This window comes from Solanum lycopersicum, chromosome 1 (assembly GCF_036512215.1).
Source record: "Solanum lycopersicum chromosome 1, SLM_r2.1".
NCBI lineage: Eukaryota > Viridiplantae > Streptophyta > Magnoliopsida > Solanales > Solanaceae > Solanum > Solanum lycopersicum.
Genome location: NC_090800.1, coordinates 29,096,395 through 29,115,194, shown reverse-complemented (window position 1 = coordinate 29,115,194; position 18,800 = coordinate 29,096,395). Strand labels below are relative to the sequence as shown.

The following is an 18,800-nucleotide window of genomic DNA, read 5'->3' as shown; positions in this document are numbered from 1 at the left end:
ATAACCAAATCAACCCACGTCTGAAAATACATAACCATAATAGGATAAACACGATATTCAAGGATGACTATGACAGACTCTTTAATTGGGGTAGAAACATGGACGAGGGAATCAAGTATATCCCAAACAAAATAAAATCCTAAGGCAATTGAACAAACAAGTAAGAATAAGTAGAATTCATATCACACAAAACAATATCCATCCAGGCACTGACTAGAGTAGCACTAGTGACCACTGCATCACACCTCAACTCATTTTTTACCCGGAAAAGCATATGATTGAGCCATGTCATCTTGACGAACTGCTTTCTTGCCCGGATGCCCTACTCCTCTACCTGCATTGACAATTCCCTGGTCTCCATGGTCTCACTGACTTCCTCCTCATATTCCTAGGTTCCCCACAATTTTAACACATATATAATTTATATTTGATTGGCAAACATTGAATCAAACTATGGGATTATTTCGGTATAGTTCGGGGTCAATAATAATGACTGGAAAACATAGGAGACAAGGTTTAAATTTTGTCACTCTACTCCTCTCTGGCAGTGGAAATCCTTCCTTGGTAGCCTCGCCTTGGCGGAAAAAATCCCCCCCAAAAACGGTCTCAACGGAAACAGAACCCCTACCATAAAATTTTCTGGTGTTCTTTTCTTTTCTAAATTTCACTTTGGTTCGCAACTTTACTTAGCAATTTTAAAATAATCCTCATAACTAGGATAATCAATGTCTACCCCTGGTCAATCCAATGATGTACACATTTTAAAATGCCCTTTTCATTGTTTCAACACTACCACACATATCCCCAGGATACACCCAGACTCTCACACAATAATTAGTTGGTCGCAAAGTATGTACATATTTCTTGTTTACGAACCACATCGTAATTTATCTAGACCCTTGCACCTAATGTCGTGATGACTTTGTTTTTCACAACATGTTTCATGACATACAAACGGCTACAACTTGCACAATTTCAACATTAAAGCCAACGCATTGCACATATCATCATGCAAACAAACATAATTGTACACTTATATTCATATCAAAAAATTCAAGTAACACCCTTCACATTTAATTTTCCAAGTTACAACCGCAGGTCGGTCCAATTTACTTTATTAGTTACCTCCATAGACGACTATTACTATTTATTGATGCCTTATAAAACCCCTAAGGACAATTACCAATAGGAACCTTCTCAGTTCCAATTAACTTTCTTGTATCCCTCTAGCCAAGACAATAACATCTAGTTCACTTCGTTGAGATACTAATTAGAATCAGGATATACCAATTTGACTCAACTCAAACCACAAGCGACAATAGTAGCTAACAAGCCCCCAAAAATTGCTAATTTCAATCATAAAACTTGGTTGAACCTAATTCTTAACCGCTTAAATCTTCAACTGATGGTAACTAGACCTTAGATCGATCCTAGAGAAAGTCGATGCACCTTGCAATAGGTTAGAATGTTTACTTGTTCCGAATGGTTACCATATTCTACTATCGGTAATCTATACACATTCTATCTTGCTAGTGATGGTGATACCTTAATTATTGCTATAGTTCGGACCATAGAGAGAAGAAGGAAAGATATCAATTGGATTCAAGTCATAGGATGAAGGAGTATAGAGAAGTATGTTTTTCCTAAAATCCAATAGCGTCTCGAAGAAAATATGGACGTCATCATACCATTCCGCAAAACTCTACTAGACTCATTTTGGTACAATAAGATCAATGAACCTAGGACTCTAATACCAAATTTGTTACAACCCATACTGTCGTTATTGGCACCCACACTAACTATAAAGTGGGAGAACCACTACTACAACCCAAAAAAATAACTAAACCAAAAACAAAGGAACTTAAAGATACGAAAGAAGATTTAATGACTAAATTATTTATCAAGGAGTTCTCATAAACTCTGAAAGTCAAATAAGAAAAATGAACTAACACGAATGCGGAAATACAACCCGTAGAACATGAAAGTCAATATACCAAAACTCTAACATCACATGTCGAAAACTAAGGGATACAACCCCTAAACTAAATAACAAAACAAATAGTTTGAGTCCAAAGATAGTGGACTTAAACAAGAGAGATCCCTTGAAGCATCAAAGAACTGGTTCACCCTTGAATCTGGTAACAGTCAATAATCACAAATTGAGGTCTACGAGTAACAACCATAAGATGCCTTGTACTCAACAAAAATAAAACAAGTGCAATATCAGTATATAACTACAATGTACTGGTAGGATCACACGACAATCCCATTAAGTGAAACACATATATGTAATTACAACAACATAATCATGCAGTATTGAATATCATATGCTTCAAGAATTTCACATATCATGAGTATGTCTAGTAGTTGGTCCTCTCATGAAACCATATATAATTTTCCTCTCATGGAACTTTAACCAAAATTATTTGTGCACCGAACGTGGAAGTTGATCCCATATTCATGCCAGAACATGGCAATCCGATCCAAAGTTTTATGCTGAAATGGGGCAATCCGATCCAAACTTTATGATAGAACGTGGAAATTCAATCCATTGAACATGCCACAATCACAATATATATATATATATATATATATATATATATATATATATATATAAGTAGAAGTGATTAATGGCATATAGTTATTCGTTCATACTCATTTACAATTAGTGTGATCAATAATGCAACATTGCATACATACATGCATCATAATGAAGCAAAATAAACATATATCACACATATGTAATCACAACTATCACCTACCTCGAATCTAAGCTTGAATCCCTTAAGGCACTTGACTTTTCCCCTTGAGTTTTCCATAATGAATGAACCCTTTCATTATACATTTTTTTGCGTGATTGAACATTAGCCTACAATTCTATGACATATAATGTCATTACATTTATCTTTCTTAAAGCAACATTGTGTGTGAGTTTTAGTGTTATATGTTTCCGGTGACTAATGACCACTAAGGTACAAGACGATGTTCAGAAGAGAAAAATAGAAAAAGGGACCTAATGTGGAATGAAGTAAATCTCGATTGGGCTCATTTAAAATCTGTGCGTCATTCAACAAATTTAATTTAGACGCAGTTCGTTTAGGTTCTCCCTTTTTGCTGTAAAACATACATGTACAAATATTTGTTGTAACCCAGCAGTAGTTAGTTACATACTTTTTTTCTTTACATTTTCACTGCTGCTCTTACTGATATATAATACACAGTAGCTTGGTAATAGATACATAAGGAAAAACACAATTCAGAAAATTTCTCATACGATCTTATCTAATAAAAGAGTCGATTGCGGCGGGCTGAGAAAATCAACATAAAAACATAGTAGTTAATTGTTATTTAAACTTTGCCATAGTTGGCCCTTTTGTTGGCTTGAGAGCAGAGTGGGTTAATACAGGCTCTTGAGAATTTACACGTAAACTGATGGTCATTTATGGTTAGGTTTGGATTTATCAATATCGTCGGCAAGTAAAAGAGTTTAAACTTTATACACTGTCAATTATGTGTGCATCTTTTCTTAGCCTACAAATGGTATCTCTCAGGTATTTCAGACTTTCCCTTAAAATATGACTTAGTTAATTATTGTTACATTAATGCCTTTTTCAATTGTATGATCGCATTCAGATCCCTCCTTTAAATTGACAAATCATGGCTTCATGCCATTCCAACAGGTTAAAGAATGGAGTTGAAGAAACCATATCAATCTGTTGCCCGGCGAACTCTTGGTACAAATTCCCTCTTTTTTGTTGACAACGATGTCATCACATCATGTCTTTTCTCTAAAAGAAGGATTTATCTTTGGACTTTAAGTGATCATTTCCTTTTTCAGTAATAGGAATTTTCATAATATTAAATCTATTTTCTATCTTCTTGGATATTAGTGTTATGATACTCTGTGTATGTTTTGCACCTTGTGTTGTCAATAGCTTCTAGGTCTATGATTGTATAATGGTTCCGATTTGGAGTTTTTTTTGTGGAAGGAGGAGGTATACATTGTTTGTTTACTTTTAAGTCATATAAGAATGTATTGAACATATCTTTTTGTTTGATTAGCCTGAAATATCTATAATTCAGGCAGTTTAGATGGCTGAGACAACGATGAACGATCAGGTGTTTCAAAAATTAATGTAGCTTGTCGTGAGAAATGGTTTCTATTTTGCCTTTAGTGTCAACAGATCTTCCATTCTGTATTTTTTTAAAACACAAATAGAAGGAGAAATTGTCGTCCAAAACCTGGAATAGAGATAGTTTTCTATCCAAAACCTGCTTGATCAATGTTTACATCATTATAACTTATCTAGCATTGGTGTTTTCTTCTGCATGACCCTTCCTAAAGAGCCCTTGCTATTCACGATCAAGAGCTATTTCTCTAGGTTTCATATATATGAAATTTGCCTTATCCAATGCAGTAGCAACAGACGAAGTTACAACAAAAGAAGCTACTAAATTCCTATATCTAGTACAACAATAACAAGTATTAATTTTAATCATCCACATAAATTTTTTACACTCAACTCCAACACTGGATGAAGTAGACAAATTCTTTTATTTTTTCGCATTTGAAATTGTAGCATTAAGTATTCAGTGTCGATCTTGGTCAACCCGAACACTTAAGTCTCTAGGGTTCTTCTCAAAACCTCTAGGCTAGCTAACACCACCTCAAATCTCATTAATAAATATTATGTTATCCTCAGATTCTATAGACCATGGCACCTGACCTTGGATATGACATGTCACAGAAACAGACTAAAAAGTTGATCCCCCATGCAATTCCAACACAATTTAAAAGCGCTCTAAGTCCTGACATGAGTGTTGGCTCCATCACATACACCTTTAATATCCCTAGTGTATGTCATCAGTACACCTCTAGTCTACAATATAATCAATAAATATATGAAATCTCCGTATAGTGAATTCAAAAGCTTACAAGTGGAACGGGGAGAAATATAGGTAGTCTCTCGTCGACCAACACAGTCTTGACATAGACGAGCAGTTTAATAAACACGTTGGGAAGCTAGAGGCATTAATATGTAAAGTGAGATGACTGAGGTGCTCGAGACGGAGCCAACTCTTGAACTTGTCTACTTCTATACAAAATTCCCAGCTGAATCTCGATTTAAGATATATACGTAAAAGAGAGGATATGAGAGTGAAGATATAGATATGGTATCTGTAAAAAACACAGTACATAAAGGAAAAAGAGTGATGATTACTATTGATGAATATTTCGAATATAAAGCTATTGCACAATACCTCCTTTTATTGTCTATTGGAAGGTTATAATTTAGGAGAGTTTTAATTGAATTCTAATTTGTAAGTGAACTACTAGTAGCACTACACAACAACACTTATAGTCCTAATGCAGTCTCCTAATGCTAACACAACTTTGCTCCTTAAGCTAGTCTCTAACACTTCCCCTGAAGCTACAAAGAGGTGCGAAGACTTGCGACTTTTTAAAGAGCTGCGATTTATATGAAAAGTTGTGAATTTTATGAAAAGTTGTGACTTTTATATAAGGGTATGACCTTTCCAAAGTCACAACTTTTCATAAAAGTTATAACTTATTATTACAGATGCAACTTTCAATAAAAGTCACAACTATTCATAATAGTCACAACTTTTCATAAAAGCAACAACTTTTCATAAAAATCACATCTTTTCATGAAAGAGCAAGGTTAGTTTTGGAAATAAATAAATTTAAAAGGAAATTATTGGTGTGGCAGGCCTAGGGTTCTCTTTTATATAAATGTATGATATGATGATATATCATTGCTTTCGGACCCTTTGCTTCATAAAATTATCTTTTATAATCAAAGTGGTTTTGTTACTGGTAGATTTATTATTGGATGTACAACAACTTTCTTACTTGCTGCAGAAAATTTCAGTAAGTGCTATAAATATTACAACAATTTATCAGTAATTACTATGAAAAATTCAGTAATATTCGTACTTGTACTGAATTTCAGCAGTTACATTTAAAATTCAGTAATTTCAGCAGTTACATTAAAAGAAAAAAAAAAGGGTCAAATCCTTTGCTTCAACTACTATTTAGTAATTTTAACAATTACTAACCAAAGCCATAATTTTTTCCCGATAATCTCAACAATAGACTCAGTTCAACTACTATTCAAAACCCATGAATATTAAAGTCAACTAAAAGAAAACAAAAATATCAATTCATCAATTTCAAAATATCATATTCACAAAAGTACAACGAATGTGCATTAGAAATGTAACAAAATAGCAGCAAAAAGCATATTCACAGGCAACCGCTTTTTTAATACTAGTTCTCGACACCTACTTTGCATGTGAGGCCCACGAATATATATGTAGTATGAGTTATATTAAAATCATTATTATTTTCCCCTAACATCACTATTATGTATTTATTTAAATTACTTCTATTTAAACAAAAGCATATTTTGTTTAAACTATTCAAGTATTATCAAACTCATCATGTATTAATAGAAGTTTTCTCAATTAAATAACACTTAAAAGTATAATAACTTAAAAAAAATCATAACAATGCAAATAATGCATAATTACATAAAAATATGGATTGCAACTGAATCCATTTTGGACAACTATACGTTAACTTCAAAATAAAAAAGAAAAACTTCAAAAGCATTATCTAACATAAAAAAGATCTAAAGGAATATATATGTCATATCTTATATTGTTAAGTTTAACTGTTAAACTATATTGTAAGAAAACTTCTCTTTTAATTTCAGAATGAAGTTATTTGTTATTCTCCCTAGTTAGCTTCTTGACGACATGTATCTCATATTATAATCTAGGAATAAGAAAAGGGAATAGTAGATGATAGAAAAGAAAAACATGTGATGAACTAGGAAACAATTAACTGGTATTTATAGTGATATTTATCTTTTAGCCTATCACAATTTCGTAATGGGGCACATTGAATCATGATAGATAAATTTATTTTGGTTTCAAAATTTAAAGAATCACAAAATTCGAAGAGTTTAATAAATTCTTGTTTCATGGTGGATAAATTTATGTTAATTTAAAAATTCGACGAGTTTCATAATTATTGTTTTCTACTCTAATTTAATTTAACCTAATTAATTATGATTATAATTATGATGTCATAACTAAAAATTTGAGTGTAGTTGTTGGACTTCATATTCAACCAATATGTTATTAAATATTAATATTTAAAAATAAATTGATTTATTTTGATTTAGTAGAGGGGTAAAATGATAATTCAACTTTGAGGTTGGAACTTTCCACTTATAATATTACTAGTCAGGGACACGTGCTTTGCACGTGTGAGCTATGGTAAGTAATATCATTCTATATGAATTTTTTTCTTGTAAATCTGTGTTTTAATGATTGGGTGAATTGTTATTGATGTGGTTGAATCGTACATTGTGTTTATTATTCTTTTGATGATTACATGAGGTCTTAGTGATGTTGTATAGTGAAAAAGGTTTGATGCATTTAATAATAATCAGTCACAATAACATGCAGTTAATAAGAAGTGTTTAAATAGAAGTACGAAAGTACGGTTATTTGTTAATAATACTAATATTTAAACATTATAATAGAATATAGTGTTAATAAAGCTGATAATAGTAATGAAAGGAATATTTTGAAAATGACCCTAACGCATTGTAGAGTGTGGGTTGTTGATAAACCCATTATGCTTGTATAGGTTTACTTGCGTCTTCTAAACCTGTGATTTGAAGCAATGTAATGTTGTTAGTATATAGTATATGTAAATATTTAATTATATATGTTAGAATGACCATATATGTATAGGAGGTTATCGTACCTAAAACTTCCTTATAGACGATGTTCTTTGTGTACGTTCCTTTTTGACATTTGGGTTGCTCTGTTAGGACAAGTACTTTTGTTGTGGACATAGATATCCCTCTTGATAGCGCCACATACAATTGACCATGTGAGAAAACATGTTGGGGCAAATACAAACCAACATTGTGAATTGTTTGACCTTGAGCTTTCTTTATAGTCATTGCAAAACAAAGGCGTATGGGGAATTGCTTTCGAATGAATTTAAATGGACATCCTTCATTTTCTAGTGGTGATAGTTGTATTCTTGGAAGAAATACATGTTTTGTTGCAGAATGACCACTTGATATTTCTGCATGCAGGACATTTTGAGAGAAACCTCGACATATCATTCGTGTGCCGTTGCATAAGCCACTTGAAGGGTCCAAATTCCTTAGCAACATGATAGGAGCATTTTCCTTCAATTCTAACCTGCATTAAATAACATATGTCAAAATCAATCGATTTTTTTTCCGCCTCTTGTAAGTTGTAATGCATTATGTTCAATACCTATGTAGTGAGAGACCATTTGGTGTTAAAGTATTTAGATATTCTTCTTGGTAATAATTGTTGGTGTCATCTTCTGCTGAGTCAAAGCTATTGAATATCTTGCTTTCACCTGGGAATTGAGATATTAACTTGTTTTTAATTTTATCCACATGGTCATTTCTGCTTGCTAAAATAGCTCTTTCAGTGACATATTTTGTTGTCAGCATTTTCTTGCAGGTTTTGAAATATCTCTTTTATCATGGATTCTTCTGGAATTTCATCCTTGGAATGTTTGATTGTTAATTCTTCTGGGAGGAGGATTAAATTTTCTCTTATTATTGGTTCATCACTGTTACCCACTCGAAGTAAGAACTCACTTAATGTTGGATCTGTTCTTGCTCTCATATTTCTAGTAAATTGAATCTTCTCCATCAAAGGCCAGAGATATGATTTGACCAAGCTTGCATTTACAATTTCTGCTTGAGTTGATTTAGGAACTACTGGTAACACCTGCCGAAAATCTCCTCCAAAAACCATTACTTTTCCGCCGAATGGTTTATAGATGTCCATTATGTCTCTGAAGCTCCTATCGACTGTTTCTATTGTTTGTCGTTTGGCCATTGGTGCTTCATCCCATATAATCACTTTTGCTTTTCTAATCAATTTGGCAACACCACTTTGCTTTGACATGTTTGTCATAGTTGATTCACTTGTTTGAATAAGAATCTCAAACCTTGAGTGTGTTGTACGTCCTCCTGGTAAGATTGAAGCAGCTACACCACTGGTTGCTGTTGCCAAATCTATCATACCTCTTGATCTAACATTGGCAAGTAATGCACGGTATAGGTATGTTTTTCCAGTTCCTCCGGGTCCATCCACAAAGAATATTGCAGTTGTTCCAGCATTGATTGTTTTCATTATTTTTGTAAAAGCATGATGTTGTTCTGGATTTAATTGTGACTGTGCATCAATATGTTCTGGTGGTATTTGCACGGACATTTCTTCAATTATTTTTCTACATTCTGATGAACCAACTTCGAGAAAATTGTGATCTAGTTGAGGAATGTCATATATGTCTATGCTTTTGCCATACTCTGCAAGCAATTATTAATACTATTCAGAGTAGACTGTAGTATAGTATTGTGTGAGTTACCATATAGCCTGCTGAAGTCCTCTGACATATCCTCATAATAAGTATCCCAAAGTTTTCTAATATCCGTTGCGTTACAATGAACCAAAATTGTAGCAAACAAACTTCTAAGAGCGAATGACATTTTGAAAACAACAACCTCTCTCATACATTCTGATATACTGTTGTATGACTCAAGTAACCCTATTTCTTTGGCTGCTTCTTTAAAGGTTTGACATTGCTTGCCATTGCCCGAGAGTAGGTCGTTGAATGACAATAGTCCCCTTACATTGTTTAGTAACAACCGCTCATAATATCTTTCCCCTTCTCGAGGATTAGCTGTGCAATATAATCAATATGTTTTAATTAGTAAGTTTAAAAATTATCAATGCGTATGATTTTATATATTACTACATTCACCTTACCGATTGCAATGCGACCAATTACAGATCTTGTTTTCCTTTTTGTCCAAGTCTTTACCTTTGAATTCCAAACATAATACTTTGGAAATTCTCTCTAAATATATGTTTTTGCTTCAGAGTCAATTGAGCACATTCTGAAATATTCGGTCAACATCTTTTGCTTGACACCATCCCAGGCAATGACATTTTTTAAATTTTGATTTTTCCAGTAAAACATTGTGATTTTGTTTTGAGTTAGTATTTGTATTTGATAATTTAATTATTTTTTTAAGGAAATGTGTATTATAATGCATTAATATGTGTACCTAAATGTTTTTCTGGCAAATGTAGTTGAAGGTTGATGACTGCAGGTTGCATTTCAGTCAAGTTGAATTCATATATTCTCCATAGTGCTTCAGGCGGTGAGACCAATCGCGCATCTTGAAATGTTTGTATTTCGTCAATAGCATTTTCACCATCACCAGACTGAACATAAACTGCACACCAATCATGTCCTTTATATATATACTTGTATAGATACTTTATTGCTTTGACTCCTGAGCAAACCTCAACATATGTGACAATTGTATCTTGTAAGCAGAGAAGGGTTGTAAGTTACTATTTGTCATATGCATTCCACGAACAATCTCTATTCTTCCATCCATTCTTCTTTTATAAATTGGATATCCATCCTTTGCTTGGATTGATTTGTTGTTGTATGGCCTTGGATAATGATATTTACACTGTCCATTTTGCATGCATTTTTTTGTTGGACGTTTGTTTCCACATGGACCATGCATCATATGTTTGAGCACTAATTTATGCAATATAGGATACTCATATTTATCTGGAATCTTTGCTGAGATAAACCTATCGTACTGATCTCCTGATTTGATGTTGTGTCCTTCTTTTAATTTGAGAAGTAGGTGTATGTGTGGTTGTCCTCGTTTTTGAAATTCTACCACGAATACATGAGCAACAACAATTCCAAATATTTCTTTCTTGAAAATTTGTTCTTTTAGATCCTGCAACTTAGCTTTGAATACTCTTGTTACCAAGTCAGCTCTATCTTGAGGAGTTTGTCCGGGGCGCAATTCTTGTTGGATTTCAATCCAGTCATGATTGCACGTCATTGTCATAAACAGATCTGGTCTACCAAAATGCTGTACCAAAGCCATTGCATCCATATAGTGTTTTTTCATATCTCTTGGCCCCCCAATAAAAGATGATGGAAGTAGTATTCTTTGCCCAATTCTATCTCCCCTGCATTCTCCCGAGCTGACACTATCAACAATACCTTGATAAACCTCTCTTCTAAAATTTGATTGTTCCTTTCTGAAATATTCTAGCCTTGTTGTTTCCAATTTTATGTACATGTCAACCACAAATTGTTGTAGTAATCTTCCACGTAGTAGTAATACTGACCTCTCTGTTTCTCGTAGTAGTAGCTTATAACAATAGTTCTCTCTGCAAGAAACATTTCCCTTTGTCTCATGGCGGACTTCTACAAGTGAAAGGAATCATATTAACATTATTTTTATTTTATGTTGGTTATCATATTGGTATAGTAGAAAAATGTATTTTTTTATAATTGTATTTTGTTCGCCTTCGGTAGTATTCTTTTATATAGTATATGTGATTTTTATCAGTTGCTAACTTGTGAAGAACATGACTATATTTTTACTATAAGAGGCCGTAATGTAATACATTTTAACTTGATCCTCGTTGGCTAATATTGCATCAGCTGATATGAATGTTGGAATATCATTGAGTATAGGTGGTGAGTGAGCACTTCTTCTGTGAGGCAGTCTTTTGCTCTGTTTTCTTATTCCTTGATTCCATCCACCGTCACCTCATGGGAATAACAAAGGATATTGAAGAGGGTCATAACATACAAAATAGTGTTTTACTCTATGTTTGTACCCTGAGTGCTCATGAACAATTATTTCTCGATCAAAAGGTATATTTGGATTGTTTACATCGACCCAAATTGCTGCTACTTGACTTACCAAGGGTCTGTTGTACACTCATTGATCCAAAGAGGCATTTGCAGTAATACGAAGTTGAAAATTGTGGAAACTTGTTTGGTTTTTTAATTGGCAAAATATTTGTGCATATGGGTTACTCTCCATTACCTGTTTGATTTTTGTTCCAATATGGTATGAAAGAATTCCTTCATTCACCTTCGATAGCCTGTTGGTCAATTCCTTGTCTGTATCAAAGAAGTATAGTTGGAAGTAACATGGATTGTTATCATGTGGTAGCAATGATTGTAGATCGTGATAAATTTTACCTTGTGTCTTGAATGTGTATACTCCTTTTTTTTTTGCAGATGCTAGTTCCTTATCCAGGTTAACACCAAAAGATGTAAAAGCAAAGATACTATGATATGCACGAATATTTTTGCGAAACTCTACCGCGTCTGGAGTAGATGCCACAACATTTCATATAGTTCTGTTGGTGCTTCAGTGTTTGCCAATTTGATATATCCGCTTGCACAACAGAATGCTGGAGGTTCATGTTCCAATCTTTTTGCAGCACAATAAATACATTCTGGGATGGCTTTCAGCACGTGCAGATATGATAAAGATAGGTTATAAGCAATAATTCCAATATATAGAAATATTTTTAGAGCTATGTTAGAAATGTAATTTGATATTATTGAACGTTCAAGTTATGTAGATATGAATAGGGTTTTCCGATGTACCTCTAACTTCAGACTCTTGAGATAATGCTTTAAATAGCCAATTGATTTTACGCTGCTTTTTCAAATGTGGATGTTCATCTTCGAGATGTGATATTGTTTGGGTTGCTAATATATACTTATCCACTCTTCGCAATGCGCTTTGCAATTGACTTTTCTCTATAAGGGGAACATTTTTTTGGTACATTTAGACAAAGGCTGTAATATTTTTGTATGTGTGTATGAGAATATGTTTGCATTGTACTAAGTACTCATGTATGTTGGATTTTACATGATTATGTAAGTTCTTACCTGTGTTGGTGGAACTTTTTTTTATATGGTTGTCATGCTGATGAGTTTTACTGGTAGAAGGAATGTTTTTTCCTTTATCACTTGCTTGATTTGGCATGAAAGGAGTGGTTATATTTGTATCACCTGTGAAGTGAAGTGAATAGAAGGGTTAAATTTAATTTTGAATTGTGATAAGTACTTAACATATTAGATTTACCTTGATGTTGGTTGTGTGTCATTGTTGATTTGATGGTGATAAAATTTGGATTGTTGGTGTGATACTTCTATTATCCCTTCCTATTTAGTATATGTAATTTAGCATTGATCTAAAATATAACGGAATCATTAATGGCAATTGTAGTCACATATTTGACATATATAGGAAAAAGCATCTATTATAGGGTAGGATGTATGCAAACCTTTTTTTATGTATGAGGATATACATTGCAGCAGAAGATTGTTGTTGATCTGTTTTGAAGTAATAAATTGCATACATTGAATGTTTAGTGAAACAGTTAACAAAATTCATGGATATAGGAAAGTAAGTTAAAAATAAAAGCGATGTTAGGTGAAGTTGCTTGGTGAAAAAAGGTAAGTTGTTTTTAAATATTAGGGAGATAATAAGCATTGGTAGATAAAAATAAGGAAATTTTAAATCAATTATATATTATTTTTATCTCTTTGATCTTCTTTTCCATCGGATAGGGCGTGATGTTTTTTCCTTCAACCTTCCTGGTCCTTTTTCTTTGTAGTTGAATTAGTGGGGCTTCGTCGTCACTTTCATCTAGTACAATCTATTTTTCTACCTCATGTATCCTAAATTTTTGTGGATTATCATCTGCAATGACTTGCTTAATGTTGTTAGTCCTCTTGCATGTATTTTTTTTGTGTGGATTTTCAATGTCAGTTTCAACTGCTGCAATATCTTTTTCAACATGAGGTATGCCTTCTACTATTCCTTTCATTTTTTCATCATCACTTAGTATCTTCGTCCTCTTGCTTCTTTGTTTTGTAATTGTCATTTTAACCTTGGTTTGATCTGGTGGTAATTTTTTGGAAACCTCATGTATCTCCATAGCTATCACATTCATGTTTGTGTCAACATCTGGGAATTTACGATCAATCTTAGCAAGGATACTGGATTCTTTCCCTTTACTCAATACCATCTTGTGATAGTATGGTGATTGTTCTTTCTGTGGAATATGAAAAAGTATATATTAGCCTTACAATTGAAATAGGGTAAAGTTATTTATACAAGCCAATATTTCATAGAGTAAGTGATTTACCTTTTAAGATGTAGAGAGAACATACTCTTTTACGTTACAACCAAAATAGTATTTTGCAGCATCAAACATTGTAATGCTTAGAAATTGATCCTCAGCGGTGACATCAATCTTTAATCGATATCTAAATCAAATTGGATGTTTTAATCAGTGTGGTGCTAATTATTTGATAGCGACATAGTAAGCTCATTAGTTAATAATATTTTTTTCATGCATCTGGAGTAAGCAATATTTGTTCTTGGTTGTTTGTGTAGTTTACCTCGCCTCATAATCAACATCTTCAGCTCTGCAGTAGGTACAAGTTGCAATACTATTTATAACAGTAACTCGCTTGTAGCATTTGTTGCAACCAGGATACCATAAGTCGGTGTTACTGTCAATGTCAGTAACCGCAGCGTTGAAATTATAGTACATGTCCTATACATAAATTCAGTAAATCACGTAATTACATTTGTATAGGAAAGTACCTTCACAATGGAAAGTGAACTATTTAAAATATTTCTAATTTTCACTTGACGGGCAGTTTGCATTAGTCTGCTTGACATTAGACTTATGTCAATCTTTTCTGCCTTCATGTTGTCATTCCTAAAATTTTTAAGAAATGAATAAAAAAATATTAATTATGTAGCATGTGGGTAGCCTCTAAATAAGTGTGATGAAACATGTACTACTTACCATTTTTGGAGATTGTTCGCTTTTTCAAATTGTGGATTTATAAGCAAACTACTAACAGGAGTTGTGGAAAGGAAAAAATCCCTATTTCAACAGAAGTAATTAATTCAGTGATACTTTTATGTACTTTGAAAATTGACTCAAATATATCAAGTGTGGAGATGTATACCTTGATAAATTGATGATTTTACATCACAAAAGGCAAGAACTGGTTTGTCACTTTCAAGGCTTTGTAATATTTGACCTTCGATTTCAGCAAAGTCTCGCTATAAAGTCATGACTTTTCGATCATACCTATACAAGAAACAAATTTTTTTATGATAAATGTTTATTAACGTGAAATATTTATATGTAGGATGTATAAAAAGTATATGTTACCTTTCGTTTGTAACGATTACTTCGCGTCTAATGCTTCGTCCTTCTCCAGTTAGTGCTTTTACTGTGAGTAAAATACACACCACATCTATACAAAATAATGTGTTAAAAACCCTATTTTATTAATATATGTAACAAACAATAAACATTTTGTTAAATTTACCAAACAAACTTCCATTAGTGATTTTTTCAGCTTCATCAAATGTAATAAATCCATTTGAAAATTGATCAGTCTTAAAATGACTTTTGTCCTCAACGACCTCGGTGTTGTTCATAAATTCTAGTTCGAGCTCCTTATGTATGGATAAGAAGTTTGGTCTAGGGCGATTTTATTTTCCATTTATAATGTAGTAACTTTGATTAAGCTGAAAAGACTTGTTCCATGCACGAACACCTTTGTTGAAAAGAGTGGTTTGTATTTTTGTACCCTGTGGTTAGGAGCATTATTATTAGAATTCCAAAAGAAGTTAACATATTAAATAATGTATATAACAAAATATTAAAATAGAGTGACCTCTTCATCGACTAATATCAGTTGCCAACGAATACCTTCACCATTTGTATTTTTATACTCTTTTGTTAAACTCCGACGAATGACTAAGACTTTAATAACCCATTCTGTTGCATATTTCTTCAACTTGCTAATTGGTAGGCACTGGTTCTCGAGCTCTTCTAGACTTGTCATTGTATTGTTGTAGTATCTAGGGTGTACTAATACAATATATATTTGTGACGTAAATGCTATTTGTTTTTATATAATTAGTGTTCTTTTGGTCTAATAATAAAGATGATCAAGAATGTAATATTCACGAAACATAAACTATTTTTCTTTTTAAATTTTAAAAGCGAGCAACTTCAACTAACAATAGTATAAATATCACATTAATTAAATCAAGTTTCAGGGTTGAGAAATAATACCTATTCTTGTGTTTCCAATAGCAAGAAACCTGCTAACATTATTAGAACATGAAGAGATGATAAACGTAGATTCAAATAGAAGTAAATCAATAAAAATGTAACAAGTTACTATAACAAAAATATTGCAAACGTATAGAATTCAAAATGGAAAAGTCCTTAGTGGACAATCTGATTGCATGTTATGATAATAACTTTATTCTATAATATCTTAACTGGATGCAAATATTATGATTCAGCTTTAGCAGCTATAAATGTTTAAGTAAGCCAAAACCTAAGATCTTTTGTAGTCACTGAACAATTAGAATCAATGTCCTAAAACATGACATAACCAAAGTCAGGCAAGAAATGAAAACCTAAACACTGATAAAGTCATGCTTTTCAAAATTAAAGGGAGTAACTGACTCCAATTTCCATTTTTACAATATCCTAAGATGTATACTAAAGAAGACGTGCAAAATTTAGTTTCTACAAATCAAGGCAAAGTATCCCAACAAATGAAAAAAATATATTTCCCTATGTAAGATGATTAATGGAGTTATTGATAAAGTCCTTCCAAATCCTAAAGCATGCCATACCATTGTACGCATCAAGTTTACATAAAAAATTTACCATCCAAATACAAGGGAAATGCAAGAAATTAATTCTTGTATACTCACTTTACCTCTTGCAATTATCCAAAAGAGCCTAACTAAAAGAAGTAATGGATATTCATTTTTCTATCTAATGCTCCAACATATGATAATGATGATAACAAACTTTATCTGTTCACATTACATGTTTATTGTCTGCTTAACGTCTGAAGCAGGATCAGTAAGAAAATCATAACTCACCATGAGGCATAGTGTTGGAAACCGTGCTTTTCTAAAGTATTTTTCTTCCTAGCAATCCAATCCTTATGTCCTGTAAAAATAATGAATACACAAACTGATGAAAAAGCTCTATAAGCTGTCAACAGAGCTCCAAATTTGCAGTAATCACCTGCATAGCACATTTTTTTCTGCAAAAAACAATAAATAATTCCCTCACATAGACTAATGCTTATTATTGTAAATTTTATTTCCTTTATTTTTCACTTCTTTAGTAAGTGAAAAATGTACAATCTTACACAAATTCGTGTTATTTACTTTCAACTTGCAGAGTAGGAAATTACCTTGAATCTAAAAGAAACTCCTTCGGAATATAATTGATTCCTACTCTCAAATCTGTTGCAGCACCAAGTTCAATTAATTTGAACGCGCGAGAACCTGCTTCAGCGAAACATTAATTACAACTTACAAGTACGCAGTCAAACTCAACCTTTGTGAATCAGGTGAGCACTTTGTTTTTCAAATAATATGTATATCCATACGCCTATGCAGTTTATGACAGAGCACTTTCAGTTGCAAATCTAAAACCTTGGTTGATCAATCTGAACCTCAAGGTTTACTCATTTCCCCCCTTGATTTGTTGAGTTCAAACGATTAATTCTTTGTTCGATGTTAATTTTTACACATATTAGTACACACACACACACACACACACACTGTTGAATAGTATAGTACAATGTACAATTTTCACCATAGTTTAACTGTCCTTCAATGTCTTGAACTCCTCCTTTTGTTCTTTGTCAATAATCATAAAAATTCCGAAATCTCATTAAGCCATATTATAATGAAGAGACAGAATGTGTTTTGGAGAACCAAAACACGAAAATGATTGAAAAGAGCAACATAATACAGAATTGACTCAAAGTCTTCTTCTACTGCTTCTTTGTTCCCTAAACAAACAAAAAAAAACAGAACTGTCAACAACTCCATTGCACAATTGCTTTGAGAAAGCTCGAATACTTGGCCTCCATCTAATTCATAAAAAGTTTCGCAACTCCACTGAACCTTATGACAATCCACTTGCAGTTGCAACTTCCTTTGTTAAGAAGTTGGGCGTACAGAAAGAAATGAACAAGAAGGGACGTCATATTACACATGAAAACAGAATGATATTTTTTGAAGTAGCAGGTGCCCGTTATTTTTATCTGTAGGATGACATCTTACTTTAATGGTACTACTTCTAGACTTTAGTAACACGAAGTATCCATAGCCATCTGAATTTCAATGAATTGGTTGTTTTACCGTCAGAAATCAAATTCAGTCCTTAATAAAAGACATTTTTGCTTTTCTTTTTTCTATCACGACCCAAGACGAGCCGCGAGTGACACCCACACTTAAGCTCCTATGTGAGTGTACAAACCAATCTAAACCCCAACAATTCAATCTTAATAAACAAAAAATAATGCAGAAGACTTAAAACTCATTAACGAAATCAATAAATAACTTCTAAAACTCAAAACATATTATTATCCCCAAAATCTGGAAGTCATCACCACAAGAACAATCTATCCTCAAATTACTAAATCTAAGAATGTCTATAAAGCTAAAACAAATAAAAGAGATAGTCCATGTCCGAACTTCAAGGACATCAAGACATGAATGAGAGAGAATCCAGTCCGAGCTAGGAACAATAGCTCACCCTGAAATTTGACGTGATGAAGACCGGCTAGAGTTGCGGTTGAGTTGAAGACGATGGTACGTTTGCTGCACTCCACAATTAACAAAAAGAAAACATACAAGTAGGGGTCAGTACAAAACACGAGTACTGAGTAGATATCATCGGCCAACTCAAAATAGAAAACAATATATATCGAATAATAACATAAAATCAACCATAACACTTAACAGGTGACAACAACAAGTACCATGACC

General features: G+C 32.9%; 1 protein-coding gene across 1 annotated transcript; it reads right to left on the bottom strand.

Moving 5' to 3' along the window:
• Nucleotides 1-8,511: 8,511 nt before the first annotated feature.
• LOC138341806 (uncharacterized) lies at nt 8,512-11,018 on the bottom strand. Its single transcript, XM_069293652.1, has 3 exons — nt 10,460-11,018; nt 10,167-10,337; nt 8,512-9,404 (listed from the first exon to the last, which is right to left on the bottom strand). Exons 1-3 carry the CDS (start codon nt 11,016-11,018, stop codon nt 8,512-8,514), a joined length of 1,623 nt encoding a protein of 540 aa, XP_069149753.1.
• Nucleotides 11,019-18,800: the final 7,782 nt, after the last annotated feature.

Coding starts and splice junctions, on each gene's coding strand:
- LOC138341806 (XM_069293652.1), bottom strand. CDS start 11,018: ATGGCTTTGGTACAGCATTTTGGTAGACCAGATCTGTTTATGACAATG. Junction 10,338..10,459: donor TGGAATGCATATGACAAATA/GTAACTTACAAC, acceptor ATTGGTGTGCAG/TTTATGTTCAGTCTGGTGAT. Junction 9,405..10,166: donor TTTGCCAGAAAAACATTTAG/GTACACATATTA, acceptor AATTGCTTGCAG/AGTATGGCAAAAGCATAGAC.